Source organism: Dendrobates tinctorius, unplaced genomic scaffold (assembly GCF_039654945.1).
Source record: "Dendrobates tinctorius isolate UK_male_01 unplaced genomic scaffold, ASM3965494v1 ptg000119l, whole genome shotgun sequence".
Taxonomy (NCBI): Eukaryota; Metazoa; Chordata; class Amphibia; order Anura; family Dendrobatidae; genus Dendrobates; species Dendrobates tinctorius.
Window position 1 is genome coordinate 3,092,362 of NW_027361787.1, and position 14,829 is coordinate 3,107,190.

At 41.6% G+C, this 14,829-nt stretch overlaps 1 protein-coding gene across 1 annotated transcript; it reads left to right on the forward strand.

Moving 5' to 3' along the window:
* Window positions 1-24: 24 nt before the first annotated feature.
* On the forward strand, window positions 25-11,256 carry LOC141101516 (uncharacterized). The gene is made up of 2 exons (XM_073590644.1): window positions 25-1,292; window positions 9,947-11,256. The coding sequence occupies exon 2, from the start codon at window positions 10,096-10,098 to the stop codon at window positions 10,879-10,881; it is 786 nt and encodes a 261-aa protein (XP_073446745.1). The 5' UTR covers window positions 25-1,292; window positions 9,947-10,095; the 3' UTR covers window positions 10,882-11,256.
* Window positions 11,257-14,829: the final 3,573 nt, after the last annotated feature.

Genomic DNA, 14,829 nt, shown 5'->3' on the forward strand with positions numbered 1-14,829 from the left:
CTCATTTCTACGGGTTTCATCATCCTCACCAAAGACGACTCATCAGGAGACAATTTAATATTGACCTATATTCAAGTGAGACTAGACAAAAAAAACTAAAATCATGTTATCCGAAACAGTCAGAAAACTAGCCACATATTGGCAGACCCCAGACCTCAAGCTATATACTTTGTAAGTTTATAAGCCACTCCAGTGTCAGGAATAGATAGTATGTGAAAATACAGTATAATTCTTGTGTTTTTATCCTATAGGGACCGACCTAGTTTGGTATTGTAACTGCTGTTAATTAGTGGTGCAAACAAATTGTCCTAGACCAGTGATGGCGTACCTATGGCATGCAGAGCCCTCTCTGCTGGCACGTGGTATCACCTCATCTACAAGTGTCCTCGCTCCAGATCTGTAGCTTCCTGCCTCACATGGCAGTCAGCAGCGCTGCTGGATAACATCATCATTCAGCTCCGCAGCCGCTGTGCCAGTGAGAGGAAGCTTCCGGCGAGTTCGCGGAGAGGTGAGAGGTGTGTGTGTGTAATGATGTGAGTGATGGAGAAGGAAATGATGGGGAGAAGGCAATGATGGGAGTGATGGAGAAGGCAATGATGGGAGTGATGGGGGTGATAGCAATGATGGAAGTGATGGAGAAAGCAATAATGTGAGTGATGGAGAAGGCAATGATGGGGGAGAGGGCAAAGATGGGGTGGTAGTGAAGAGGGCAAGGATGGGAGTTATGGAGAAGGCAATGATGCGGGTGATGGGGGAGAAGGCAATGATGGGGAGAGGGCAATGATGTGAGTGATGGAGAGGGCAATGATTGGGTGGTGAGGAGGAAATGATGGAGGTGGAATGGGCAATTTCTACATGAAGGAGATCATGATGGGGCAATTTCTACATGAAGGGGATCAGGATGGGGCACATTATTAAAAGAATGGGGCATATTACTCAAAGAAGGGGACAATGATGGGGCATATTACTACAAGAAGGGGACAATGAAGGGGAATATTTCAGGGTAGAATCTGCTTGTTATTGTTAGGTTCTTTAGAAGGACGTAGATCTGGGGATTTATTCTGACAGAATTTTATAGGCTGAACTGGATGGACTAATGTTTTTTTTTTGGCGTTACTAACTATGTTACTAAGTTATTCCATGCTAATATCTATCTAATCTGCATTTTTGTCCCTAAAGATCAATCCAGCCGCTGTGTCTGGAAAGGGCAGTGTGAGTGGCTCAGTGTCAGTGAGCGACAAGCACGCATGAGCTTGAAGCCCCCCTGCTGAACAGAAGAGAAGACTGCAAAGGTAAGTTTCAAATCAATGAATTGTTTACATAATAGAATTGATCATCAAGGTTTAGGGATGGCAAGCGCTGTACAGGGAAGAGAGTTTGCAGCTTTTCCTTCTATACCAGGAAAGATCTTTGAACAAATTATTAAACAACATGTATGTCAATACCTGGATAAGAATGAAGTGATTAAACAGAGTCAGCATGGGTTTGTAACTAATAAGTCATGTCAGACTAACTTAATTTCCTTCTATGACGGAATCACTGATTGGGTGGATCAAGGAAATGCTGTAGATATAGTATATCTTGACTTCAGCAAAGCATTTGACAAAGTCTCTCATACAATCCTTATTGAAAAAATGACTAAGTATGGAATGGACAAGGCAACTGTTAGGTGGATTCATAACTGGCTTAGTGATCGGACCCAAAGAGTGGTCATAAATGGCTCCACATCCGGTTGGAAGAATGTCTCAAGTGGGGTACCACAGGGCTCTGTCCTGGGCCCTGTATTGTTCAACATCTTTATCAACGATTTAGATGAAGGAATTGAGGGTAAACTGATTAAATTTGCTGATGACACAAAGCTAGGAGGGATAGCTAATACTAGAGAAGAGAGAGAGAGGATTCAAAAAGATATAAATAAACTGGAGAAGTGGGCAGCAATTAACAGAATGGTTTTTAACAGGGAGAAATGCAAAGTACTTCATCTGGGCAATAAAAATGAAAAAAGCATATACAGAATGGGAGGAATAGGGCTAAGTGACAGCACATGTGAAAAAGACTTGGGTATACTAATAGATCACAGACTGAATATGAGTCAACAGTGTGATGCAGCAGCAAAAAAGGCAAATGCAATTCTAGGATGTATTAACAGAAGCATACAGTCTAGATCACGTGAAGTCATTATTGCCCTCTACTCCTCTTTGGTCAGACCTCATCTGGAATATTGTGTCCAGTTTTGGGCACCACATTTTAAAAAAGACATCAACAAACTGGAGCAAGTTCAGAAAAGAGCGACTGGAATGGTGACCGGTCTGCAAACCCTGTCTTATGAGGAAAGGTTGCAGGATTTGGGAATGTTTAGTTTGCAAAAGAGAAGACTGAGAGGAGACTTAATAGCTGTCTACAAATATCTAAAGGGCTGTCACATTGTACAAGGATCAACTTTATTCTCATTTGCACAAGGCAAGACTAGAAGCAATGGGATGAAACTGAATGGGAGGAGACACAGATTAGATATTAGAAAAAACTTTTTGACAGAGTGATCAATGAGTGGAACAGGCTGCCACGAGAAGTGGTGAGTTCTCCTTCAATGGAAGTCTTCAAACAGAGGCTGGACAGACATCTGACTGGGATGATTTAGCAAATCCTGCTTTGAGCAGGGGGTTGGACCAGATGGCCCAGGAGGTCCCTTCCAACTCTACGATTCTATGATTCTTATCAGAGAAAATGAACTTCTGTATCGGGTTACCAATGCTGATTCCCTAGATAAGCCCTGGACTTATAGCAAACAGCTGATTGTTCCTCAGAAATACAGAATTCCCCTATTACACCTTGTTCATGACATTCCTACTGCTGGCCATCAAGGCAAAACACGCACTGAGAGACGATTGACTCAATCTTTCTATTGGCCTGGGATTTCCCAAGCCGTAGCGCATTTCTGCCGAACTTGCGACATTTGTCAGAGTAGAGGGCGACCCGGAGATCACCCAAAGGCACCCCTGCAACCGCTCCCTATAATAGAAGAACCCTTTCAAAGAGTAGCTGTCGATATCATTGGACCTCTGGCTAAACCAAGTAAATCTGGAAAGCAGTACATTCTCACTGTTGTGGACTATGCCACCCGATATCCAGAAGCTGTGGCCTTGTCAAGTATTTCTGCAGCCAAGGTGGCCGAGGCCCTGGTTACCATTTTCACCAGAGTAGGATTCCCCAGTGAGATCTTGTCAGACCAAGGATCCCAGTTCATGTCAGAGCTGGTCCAGTGTCTGTGGCGCACCTGTGGAGTACGAGCGATCCGAACGACCCCGTATCATCCCCAAACAAATGGACTTTGTGAACGATTCAATGGCACTCTGAAGAATATGCTGAGGGCCTTCAATGACAGAGATTCAGACTGGGAGAAGTACCTACCCCATCTCTTGTTTACCTATCGGGAAGTTCCCCAGGAGTCCACCGGGTTTTCCCCCTTTGAACTACTCTATGGAAGAAAGTTCCGAGGACCCTTAACCCTGCTAAAAGAATATTGGGAGGGACAAGTTGAAGATACAGGAACCCCTGTTGTCCCTTATGTCCTAAAGCTGCGAGAAACCCTGGCTCAACTCACTAGTTTAGCCCAGAGTCATGTGCGTATGGCTCAAACCAGACAGAAGACATGGTATGACCGTAAAGCACGCTATCGGGAGTTTGTAGACGGACAACAGGTCTTAATGATTGTTCCCCATCGGCAGAATAAACTGCAGACAACATGGGAGGGTCCCTTCCGGGTTCACAGAAAACTAAATGATACCAATTATCTTCTTGCTTAGATGATCAGGGGCTAAGACAAAAGACTGTCCATGTGAATATGATTAAGGAGTACATGACCGGAACTTTCCAATGATAGCAAGCTGTCGGCTAGCTTCAGAAGACGGTCAAGAGGATGAGGACTCCCTACCTGATCTCGTGGAAGCAGAAAAAAGCCAGTAGAAAAAAATATATAAAGTGCTCTCAGTGAGAGAAACAAAATTCCTATTTCAAAATTCCTATAACAAGATTCCTATTTTGTTTCTCTCACTGAGAGCACTTTATATATTTTTTTCTACTGGCTAACACGGTACCAAACCACTTTTTTCGTTTTACTAAATGGAGGATACCAGAATGTACCGTAAATCTATGGAACTGAAAGATCGTCTGAAGAAACTGGCACAACTGGATAGCGACATCTTCTTTTTAACAAGATGCAAGAAGGAGCACTTAATACCCAAAGGACTAAGCTTAAAGAATCCCATTCGGAATACCTACAATACTCATTACTCACAACACCTCTGCTATAGGACTTCGGAGAGACTACGGAACCACCTTATTCATGTTTTCTACAGCACCAAGAAAACGGTCCAAATGGAAATACAAACTTTAAGGAGTACAATTGCTGGTGACATACAGCAGAAAATGCAGCTTTTCTATACAACACTGCAGTCGTACCTAATATACAGCAAGAAAAAGAAACTCCACAGACTTCGACTGAAAGCAGGATTACATTCCAGCACCAGTCAAGACCCTCCTAAACACTACAGCATGGGGCAAAACCACCAGAAGGACACAGGTACAGTCAGCTGTGTTATTAATCTGTCATCTTACAAACCCACTAATCTAGAACTTAATGTACTTTCCAGAGGTCTCACATTCTGTCCTACAAAACCTCTAGACAAAACAGAACTTTGTAGTGACATGGAACAATACTTCAGGAGACTTAGACTGAAGGAGTTCTTCTCTGTCAAAGAGGACTTGGGGCTTCTGGGCAGCCAAACTCAAGTCAGACTAGAGAATAAGAAAAACTCTGACTGGACACCTCCCTCTGGCCGCAACACCATTTTGGACCAATATATTGACTCATTTAGAAATTCGATGCAGTCCACGATATTGGATAAAAAAGCAAAGGAAACATCTAATATAAGTTTGCAGGAGAAAAAGGCGATTCACGGCCTTAAGAACAACAGGGAGATCACTATTAAGCCTGCGGATAAAGATGGTGCCATAGTTCTCCTTAATACAACCGACTACATCAAAGAGGCTCACAGACAACTGATGGATATACAGTACTACACCAAACTGGATGATGACCCAACTCCAAAATATCTGAGGGAGTTGAAAAGAGTCATCAAAGGTCTATGTACAGACCCCATAAACCTTCTGGACTTAATACCCGAGAATCCAAGGATGTGAACTTTCTATATGCTTCCCAAGATTCATAAGCCAGGCAACCCAGGGAGGCCAATCATCTCAGGGGTGGGAACACTAACTGAAAAATTCTCAGGGTGGATTGAAAACATCCTCAAGCCGCTGGTAAGGAAGACAGCCAGCTATATACAGGACACTACAGACCTGCTTAATAAGCTATCCATGATAGGTCCCCTCCCCAACAGCACCATCTTAGCCACCATGGACGTCGAATCCTTATATTCCAACATCCCACACGAAGATGGACTAGCGGCCTGCCGAATGTTTCTTGAGGCCAATGGGATCCCCTCCAAGTCTGTAATAGCACTTACCAGATTCATCCTCACACACAACGTTTTCTCTTTCGGTGAGGAGCTATACCTACAACGCACCGGCACCACTATGGGAAGTAAAATGGCACCCCAGTACGCTAATCTCTTCATGGCTAAACTGGAAAATGACTTTTTAGCATCCTGCTCCATCAAACCCTTTGCCTATTTCCATTACATTGATGACATATTAATAATCTGAACTGAGCCTGAACAAGAACTTCTAAATTTCCATGACAAATTCAACAAATTTCATCCAACCATAAACTTGACTTTAGACCATTCAAAAACAAAAATCAACTTCCTAGACACCACCATAAAAATCCAAAATGGTTCATTCCAAACATCAGTATATCGGAAACCAATTGACCGTCCCACATACCTCAAATGGGACAGCTTCCATCCTAAACACATTAAGAAATCCATTGTCTACAGCCAGGCCCTCAGATATAACCATATCTGTGCCAGTCCCAAGGACAGGGATGAACACCTAACCCAGCTTAAAATGTCATTTTTAAATCAAGGTTACCATCCCACCTCCATTGATGGTCAGATCGTTAGGGCCACAAGGATCCCTAGAAGTCAAGTACTTCAATACAGAAAAAAAGAGGAAAATTGTGTACCTCTGGTAGTGACCTACAACCCACAGCTTGAAATACTCAGAAAAATGGCTAAGAAACTTCACCATATCCTACACAAGGATGACCGGTTAAAAACACTATTCAAAGACCCCCCCTTGCTATGTTACAGACAACCTCCCAATCTAAGAAACATCATTATCCGAAGTTCAGTGCCCTCAGATTCACCAAGAGGAACATATCCTTGCAATGGGCGAAGATACAAATCCTGCATTCATATAGAGACCAAAGACAAAATCCAAATTCCCAACACAGCAGGACTATAAGATCCCAGGGACAGTCACATGTTCCTCTTCCAATGTGGTGTATTTAATTCTATGCAATATATGTCCTGTGGGTGGCCTCTATGTTGGAGAAACAGGACAGAGACTGAGAGCAAGGATGAGGTCTCATCGTCATACAATTACAGACAAAAAAACCCATTTACCTGTGGCTAAACATTTCTGTGGTCCAGGACACAACATAGGCAATATGAAAGTTGTCATTTTAAAAGGCAATTTTAAATCACAGACGTATCGGAGAGTGTGGGAGCATAAATTCATTACTATCTTTGATTCTATTCACACAGGACTCAATTTGTCAGAAGGTTTTATGACCCATTACCATATCTGAGCTATCTCCTCCAAGTAGCGCTTTGATCTTCAGAACTTTTCATACTACCTATCTGATCTTACCTAATTAAGGATTCTCTCTCCAAGCTCATTGTTTGTTTATTGAAATGTTGTGCTTTAACCCCTTTCTGACATCCGATGTACTATCCCGTCCATGGGACCCGGGCCCCTATGCCCATGGACGGGATAGTACGTCTACCGCGATCAGCGGCGCCCACGTGGTGAGCGGCGCTGATCGCGGCCGGGTGTCAGCTGATTATCACAGCTGACACCCGGCACAATGTGTCAGGGGCGGTCACGGACCGCCCCCGACATGTTAACCCCTTGCACACCGCGATCAAACATGATCGCGGTGTACCGGGGGTTAAAGGGAAGCATCGGCAGGGAGGGGGCTCCCTCCATGCTTCCCTGAGCCCCCCACGGCAGCGCAATGTGCAGCGCTGCTGCGTGGGGCTCCTTTGCTCCAGGCCCCCGAATCCAAGATGGCGACGGGGGCCTTCGGGGGCCTGCAGGAAGCTGGCTTCCTCAGTGCCTGCAAAGCGCAGGCATGAGGAAGCTTTCTGCACTGCCTGTGACAGATCGCTGATCTGTCACAGTGATCTGTGATGTGACAGATCAGCGATCTGTCACAGGACAGTGATGTCTCACCTGGGACTATTTAATAAAGCTAAAAAAAAAATAAAAAAGTGTTAAAATAATTTTAAAAAAATCGCCAAATAAATTAGAAAAAAAAAAAAAATATTCCCCCAATGAATCCATTTTTTGGAAATACATAAAAAAAAAACAATAAAAGTACACATATTAGGTATCGCCGCATCCGTAACAACCCGCCCTATAAAACTGTCCCATTAGTTAACCCCTTTAGTGAACCCCTTAAAAAATAAAAATAAAAAACGAAGCAAAAAATAATGATTTATTATCATACTGCCAAACAAAAAGTGTAATAACGCATGATCAAAAAGACGCATATAAATATCCATGGTACCGCTGAAAACGTCATCTTGTCCCGCAAAAAACGAGCCACCACACAGCATCATCAGCGAAAAAATAAAAAAGTTATAGCTCGCAGAATAAAGCGATGCAAAAATAATTATTTTTTATATAAAATAGTTTTCATTGCATAAAACCGACAAAACATAAAAAACGACCTAAATGAGGTATCGCTGTAACCGTACTGACCCGAAGAATAAAACTGCTTGATCAATTTTACCGCACGTGGAACGGTGTAAACGCACCCCCCCAAAAGAAATTCATGAAACGCTGGTTTTTGTTCATTCTGCGTCCCAAAAATCAGAATAAAAAGCGATCAAAAAATGTCACATGCCCGAAAATGGTGCCAATAAAAACATCAACTCGTCCCGCAAAAAATAAGACCTCACATGACTCGGTGTGTCAAAATACGGAAAAATTATAGCTCTCAATATGTGGTGATGCAAAAACTATTTTTACAATAAAAAGCGTCTTTTAGCGTGCGACAGCTGCCAAACATAAAAACCACCATAAATAGTAAATCAAACCCCCCGTTATCACCCCCTTAGTTAGGGAAAAATAATAAAATAAAAAAAATGTATTTATTTCCATTTTTCCATTAGGGTTAGGGCTAGGGTTAGGGTTTAGGTAGGGTTAGGGCTGAGATTAGGGTTAGGGGTGTGTTGGGGTTCGGGTTGGAGTTAGAATTGGGGGTCTCCACTGTTTGGGCACATCAGGGGCTCTCCAAATGCATCATGGCATCTGATCTCAATTCCAGCCAATTCTGAGTTGAAAAAGTCAAATGGTGCTCCTTCCCTTCCAAGCTCTGCCATGCGCCCAAACAGTGGGTGACAGGACAATTGTGTACAAGATAATTGTGTACGGACTATTGTGTACAGACAATTGTGTACAGGCCAATTGTGTACAATGACAATTGTGTACAAGGCAATTGTGTACAAGGCGATTGTGTACAAGGCAATTGTGTACAAGGCAATTGTGTACGGGCAATTGTGTACAAGGCAATTGTGTACGGGCAATTGTGTACGGACAATTGTGTACAAGGCAATTGTGTACGGGCAATTGTGTACAAGGCAATTGTGTACGGACAATTGTGTACAAGGCAATTGTGTACAAGGCAATTGTGTACGGGCAATTGTGTACAAGGTCATGGAACCGTGTACAAGAGGCAATTGTGTACGGACAATTGTGTACAAGGCAATTATTTGTGTACAGGCCACTTGTACAGGCCACTTTCACACTGACGCTTACTTTCGGTTGTCTGTACACAATTGTCCTTGGACACAATTGCCCTGTACACAATTGTCCTTGGACACAATTGCCCTGTACACAATTGTCCTTGTACACAATTGTCCTTGTACACAATTGTCCTTGGACACAATTGGCCTGTACACAATTTTCTGTACACAATTGTCCGTACACAATTATCTTGTACACAATTGTCATGGAACCGGACACACCATATGCAGAAGCCCTAATATAACTAAATGACAGGAAACCAGAACAGTCGAAATCCCATAAAGTGATTCCATTTTATAAATTAATTCACTGAGGGTTATAATCCTTAGCAGGAGTGAACATTTTGGCTCCACAGCCACTTATCGGAAATTAACACTCAGTGGATGTTGGAGAGTGATAATTAGACATTTGCCATTTTATTACCCAGCACATAGTGCCCAGATTGTGCTCCAGGAGACACCGCAAATTAAGTGGATTCTTCTCACTATAATATTGCTAAATACAGTGATCTTAAATGTTGTTTGCGCACACTGCAAGACTCCGAAGTGAGAGCGGATTTTGCTGGATTGGTTTATAGAAACCTTGTTGGTTTTCAACAGCCTTTGAGCCACTAATAGTGTGGGAACCTCTGTTTTTCCATTGACAGGTGATGGACCTGAGTGGGGACTTGTTTTTGTGAGATGAGAATTGGTATTATTTTCACCTACATAACATTGATTGGTTTCTTTTTATTCGATATTTGGGAGGCAGAATGAACAGACAGTTGAACACCGCACACTACTGGCTCATCCAACAAGGTTTTCTATTAGACTGTGAACTATCATTGTCTTGGTAAATAATTAAAGTTTTTACATAGCTTGCCATTTTTATGGACAGTTTAAGTAGAAATGTTCAAAAATATAAAACTCAACGATATTTTATTAAAATAATTTTTTTTTGGTCTTAGCAGATGTCTGTACCAGGAGATCAGAGGGACAGCTGACATCTTCAACTTTTAAATCTGATGATCTTAAGATCCTACAAGATACAACTGAAGTGAATGCCATTACTCCAGATATATCATCATCCATTCACAGCAAAGATCTGTCATCTGATCCTATGAAACAGGTCCCATCTTCTGATTCATTACCGACTACTAAGGAAAATCAAAGTCACAAAAGAAGCAATAAAAAACAAACTGCTCCTAAAGCAAAGAAGTCATTTTCATGTTCAGAATGTGGGAAATGTTTTACATGGAAATCAAATTTTATTACTCACCAGAGAATTCACACAGGAGCGAAACCTTTTTACTGTTCAGAATGTGGGAAAAATTTTGCACATAAATCAAATTTTGTTAACCACCAGAGAACTCACACAGAGGAGAAGCCTTTTTCCTGTTCAGAATGTGGGAAGTATTTTACATGGAAATCGCGTTTTGTTACTCACCAGAGAACTCACACAGGGGAGAAGCCTTTTTCATGTTCAGAATGTGGGAAATGTTTTGCACAGAAATCACATTTTGTTATCCACCAAAGAACTCACACAGGGGAGAAGCCTTTTTCCTGTTCAGAATGTGGGATATGTTTTAACAATAAATCAGATTGTGTTAAGCACCAGAGAATCCACACAGGGGAGAAGCCTTTTTCATGTTTAGAATGTGGGAAATGTTTTAACAATAAATCAGATTGCGTTAAGCACCAGAGAACTCACACAGGGGAGAAGCCTTTTTCATGTTCAGAATGTGGGAAATGTTTTAGCAAGAAATCAAATTGTGTTAGGCACCAGAGAACTCACACAGGGGAGAAGCCTTTTTCATGTTCAGAATGTGGGAAATGTTTTAGCAAGAAATCAAATTGTGTTAGGCACCAGAGAACTCACACAGGGGAGAAGCCTTTTACATGTTAATGTGGGAAATGTTTTAACAATAAATCAGATTGCGTTAAGCACCAGAGAACTCACACAGGGGAGAAGCCTTTTTCATGTTCAGAATGTGGGAAATGTTTTAGCAAGAAATCAAATTGTGTTAGGCACCAGAGAACTCACTCAGGGAAGAAGCCTTTTACATGTTAATGTGGGAAATGTTTTAACCAGAAAGCGCTTCTTGATCGTCATCAGAGCAGTCACACAGAGGAGAAACCTTTTTCATTTTCTTAATGTGGGAAATATTATACTTGGAAATCAAGTGTTAATAAACATCAGAGATGTCACATAGGAGAGAAGCCTTTTTATGTTCTTAATGTTGGAATAGTTTTCACTAAAATTAAATCTTCTTAAATGGGTTGTCTCTTGTCATTCCTCATGTTTGCTGACAAAAGGATAAAACTAAACCTTATTAATTCCAAGTGTAAAACTATACCCATAATTCACCCCCTGAAGGTTAGATAATAGGTGACTAATAGAAAAAACATGTACCCCACAGTTCAGTATATAGGGTGAGGTGACGTATACACGCTCACTCTCCAAGCCTCTCATTTCTACAGGTTTCATCGTCCTCACCAAAGACGACTCATCAGGAGACTATTTAATATTGATCTATATTCAAGTGAGACTAGACAAAAAAAACTAAAATCCTGTATCATGTTATCCGAAACAGTCAGAAAACTAGCCCCATATTGGCAGATCCCAGACCTCAAACTATATACTGTGTAAGTTTATAAGCCACTCCAGTGTCAGGAATAGATATTATGAATTTGAATTTACCAAATGGCTGCAATGAAATAAAGAGTGAAAAATTTAAAGGAGTCTGAAATCTTCCCATACCCTCTGTATCAGTAAAAATAACTTTGGGTGAAAGCTTATTTTTTGTGTGCCGAGCTGACATTTTTAATGGATGCCATCTTGGTGCAGATACGATTTTTTTGTCATCCTTTATTGCATTTTAATGAAATGTTGCGGTGGTCAAAAGTAGTAATTCTGGCGTTTTGACATTTTTTCTCATTACAATATTTAGAGATCGGGTTAATTATTTTTTATATTGATAGATCGGGCGATTCTGAACGCCGCTATAATAAATGTGTATGTTTGATTTTTTTATTGTTTTATTTTGAAAGAGGGGTGATTTGAACTTTATTTTTTTTAATATTTTTAAAAACTTTTTTTTACTTTTGGCATTGTGAAGACATACAGCATTGTATCTTAATTAACCAGACGACTATTTTTTATCAAACGAAGAATAATAGAATGTTATCTGTATGTCGGCTTTAAATTTAAGTGTTGATTTCTGGTTGGTCAAGAAAACAGACTTTTGTTTGTCAGCCGGTAATATTGACTTTTATTGTGCGCTTATCCTTGAACAGGGCTGGACTGGAACTAAAATTCAGCGCTGGCATTTGAAGTTACACAGGCCCACTAGTCACATGGTGACTATATAATATCTTTGTACACTTGTAGGTTACAAGAAGTGAGAGGAGAGTAACACAACTATATAACATGTAGTCACAGCTGTGCCCAGTATTTAAGCTCAGTCCTATTTATTGCTTTTAGGTACAGTACTCCTCCCAAAGCTCTGTCCCATTTTGTACACGGTGACAGAATTCCTGACAGAACCGCTATCCATTGGGCAACCAGACCCCCTGGTCATAGCCGCCCCTATCATACCTCCCAACTTTTGAAGAAGGGAAAGAGGGACAAAAACTGTAAATTTTAGGCGACGCCCCGGCCACATCCATTTCACAACTAGTCACACCCATGTCAACGCCCAACCGCACCCATTTAGCACTGCTGATCACACTGACTGGTACTGAGGGCACAGTGGCTGGCATTATGGGCACACTGACTGGCACTAAGGAAGAGAGAAAAAAGAAAACAGAAAGAAAGGAGAGCAAGAGAGGTAGAAAGAACAGAGAGAGAAAGAAGAAAGAACAGAGAGAAAGAAAGAAGCAAAGAAAAGAAAGAAAGAAAGAACAGAGAAAGAAAGAGAAAAGAAAAAGAAAGAAAGAGGGGAAAGAAAGAACATTGAGAGAGAAAGAAAAAAGAAAGATTAGAGAGAAAGAACAGAGAGCGAGAAAGAAAATGAGGGAAAGACAGAACAGAGAATAAGAAAGAAAGAATAGAGAAAGAAAGAAAAAGAGAGAAATAAAGAAAAATTCTATAAAGATGCTATAGCAGCCTGGCTCCCATTGTAGTGCCCACCTGAGCCTCCCGATGCAGGACATATCATGATCCACTTACATGGCCGGCATCCCCGATTCCAAGGTGATCCTGCTGTCTGCGCTGTTGGAGGAGGGCATGGTGATGGATCTGAAGCATTCCTAGTGCCATCACAATTTCCTCATGAAATTATCTAATTTCCGGTCAGCTTCCAGCACATCACTTCCGATGGAACGTCATGTGTGAGTTTTAAAATGCTGCTCGGGGCTCTTGGCACTTGGCTCCTCTCCGTACAGTTGTGGCCAAAAGTATTGACACCCCTGCAATTCTGTCAGATAATACTCAGTTTCTTCCTGAAAATGATTGCAAACACAAATTCTTTGGTATTATTATCTTCATTTAATTTGTCTTAAATGAAAAAACACAAAAGAGAATGAAGCAAAAAGCAAAACATTGATCATTTCACACAAAACTCCAAAAATGGGCCAGACAAAAGTATTGGCACCCTCAGCCTAATACTTGGTTGCACAACCTTTAGACAAAATAACTGCGACCAAACGCTTCCGGTAACCATCAATGGCAAACTGCTCCAGGTCCCTGATATTTGAAGGGTGCCTTCTCCAAACTGCCATTTTTAGATCTCTCCACAGGTGTGCTATGGGATTCAGGTCTGGACTCATTGCTGGCTACCTTAGAAGTCTCCAGTGATTTCTCTCAAACCATTTTCTAGTGCTTTTTGAAGTGTGTTTTGGGTCATTGTTCTGCTGGAAGACCCATGACCTCTGAGGGAGACCCAGCTTTCTCACACTGGGCCCTACATTATGCTGCAAAATTTGTTGGTAGTCTTTAGACTTCATAATGTCATGCACACGGTCAAGCAGTCCAGTGCCAGAGGCAACAAAGCAACCCCAAAACATCAGGGAACCTCCGCCATGTTTGACTGTAGGCACCGTGGTTTTTTCTTTGAATGCCTCTTTTTTTTCCTGTAAACTCTATGTTGATGCCTTTGCCCAAAAAACTCTACTTTTGTCTCATCTGACCAGAGAACATTCTTCCAAAATGTTTTAGTCTTTTTCAGGTAAGTTTTGGCAAACTCCAGCCTGGCCTTTTTATGTCTCGGGGTAAGAAGTGGGGTCTTCCTGGGTCTCCTACCATACAGTCCCTTTTCATTCAGATGCTGATGGATAGTACGGGTTGACACTGTTGTACCCTCGGACTGCAGGGCAGCTTGAACTTGTTTGGATGTTAGTCGAGGTTCTTTATCCAACATCCGTACAATCTTGCGTTGAAATCTCTTGTCAATTTTTCTTTTCCGTCCACATCTAGGGAGGTTAGCCACAGTGCCATGGGCTTTAAACTTCTTGATGACACTGCTCATGGTAGACACAGGAACATTCAGGTCTTTGGAGATGGACTTGTAGCCTTGAGATTGCTCATGCTTCCTCACAGTTTGGTTTCTCAAGTCCTCAGACAGTTCTTTGGTCTTCTTTCTTTTCTCCATGCTCAATGTGGTACACACAAGGACACAGGACAGAGGTTGAGTCAACTTTAATCCATGTCAACTGGCTGCAAGTGTGATTTAGTTATTGCCAACGCCTGTTAGGTGCCACAGGTAAGTTACAGGTGCTGTTAATTACACAAATTAGAGAAGCATCACATGATTTTTCGAACAGTGCCAATACTTTTGTCCACCCTCTTTTTTATGTTTGGTGTGGAATTATATCCAATTTGGCTTTAGGACAATTCTTTTTGTGTTTTTTCATT

Bases quoted from the DNA above. Each gene is read 5' to 3' on its own strand.
- LOC141101516 (XM_073590644.1), top strand. From the start codon at position 10,096: ATGAAACAGGTCCCATCTTCTGATTCATTACCGACTACTAAGGAAAAT.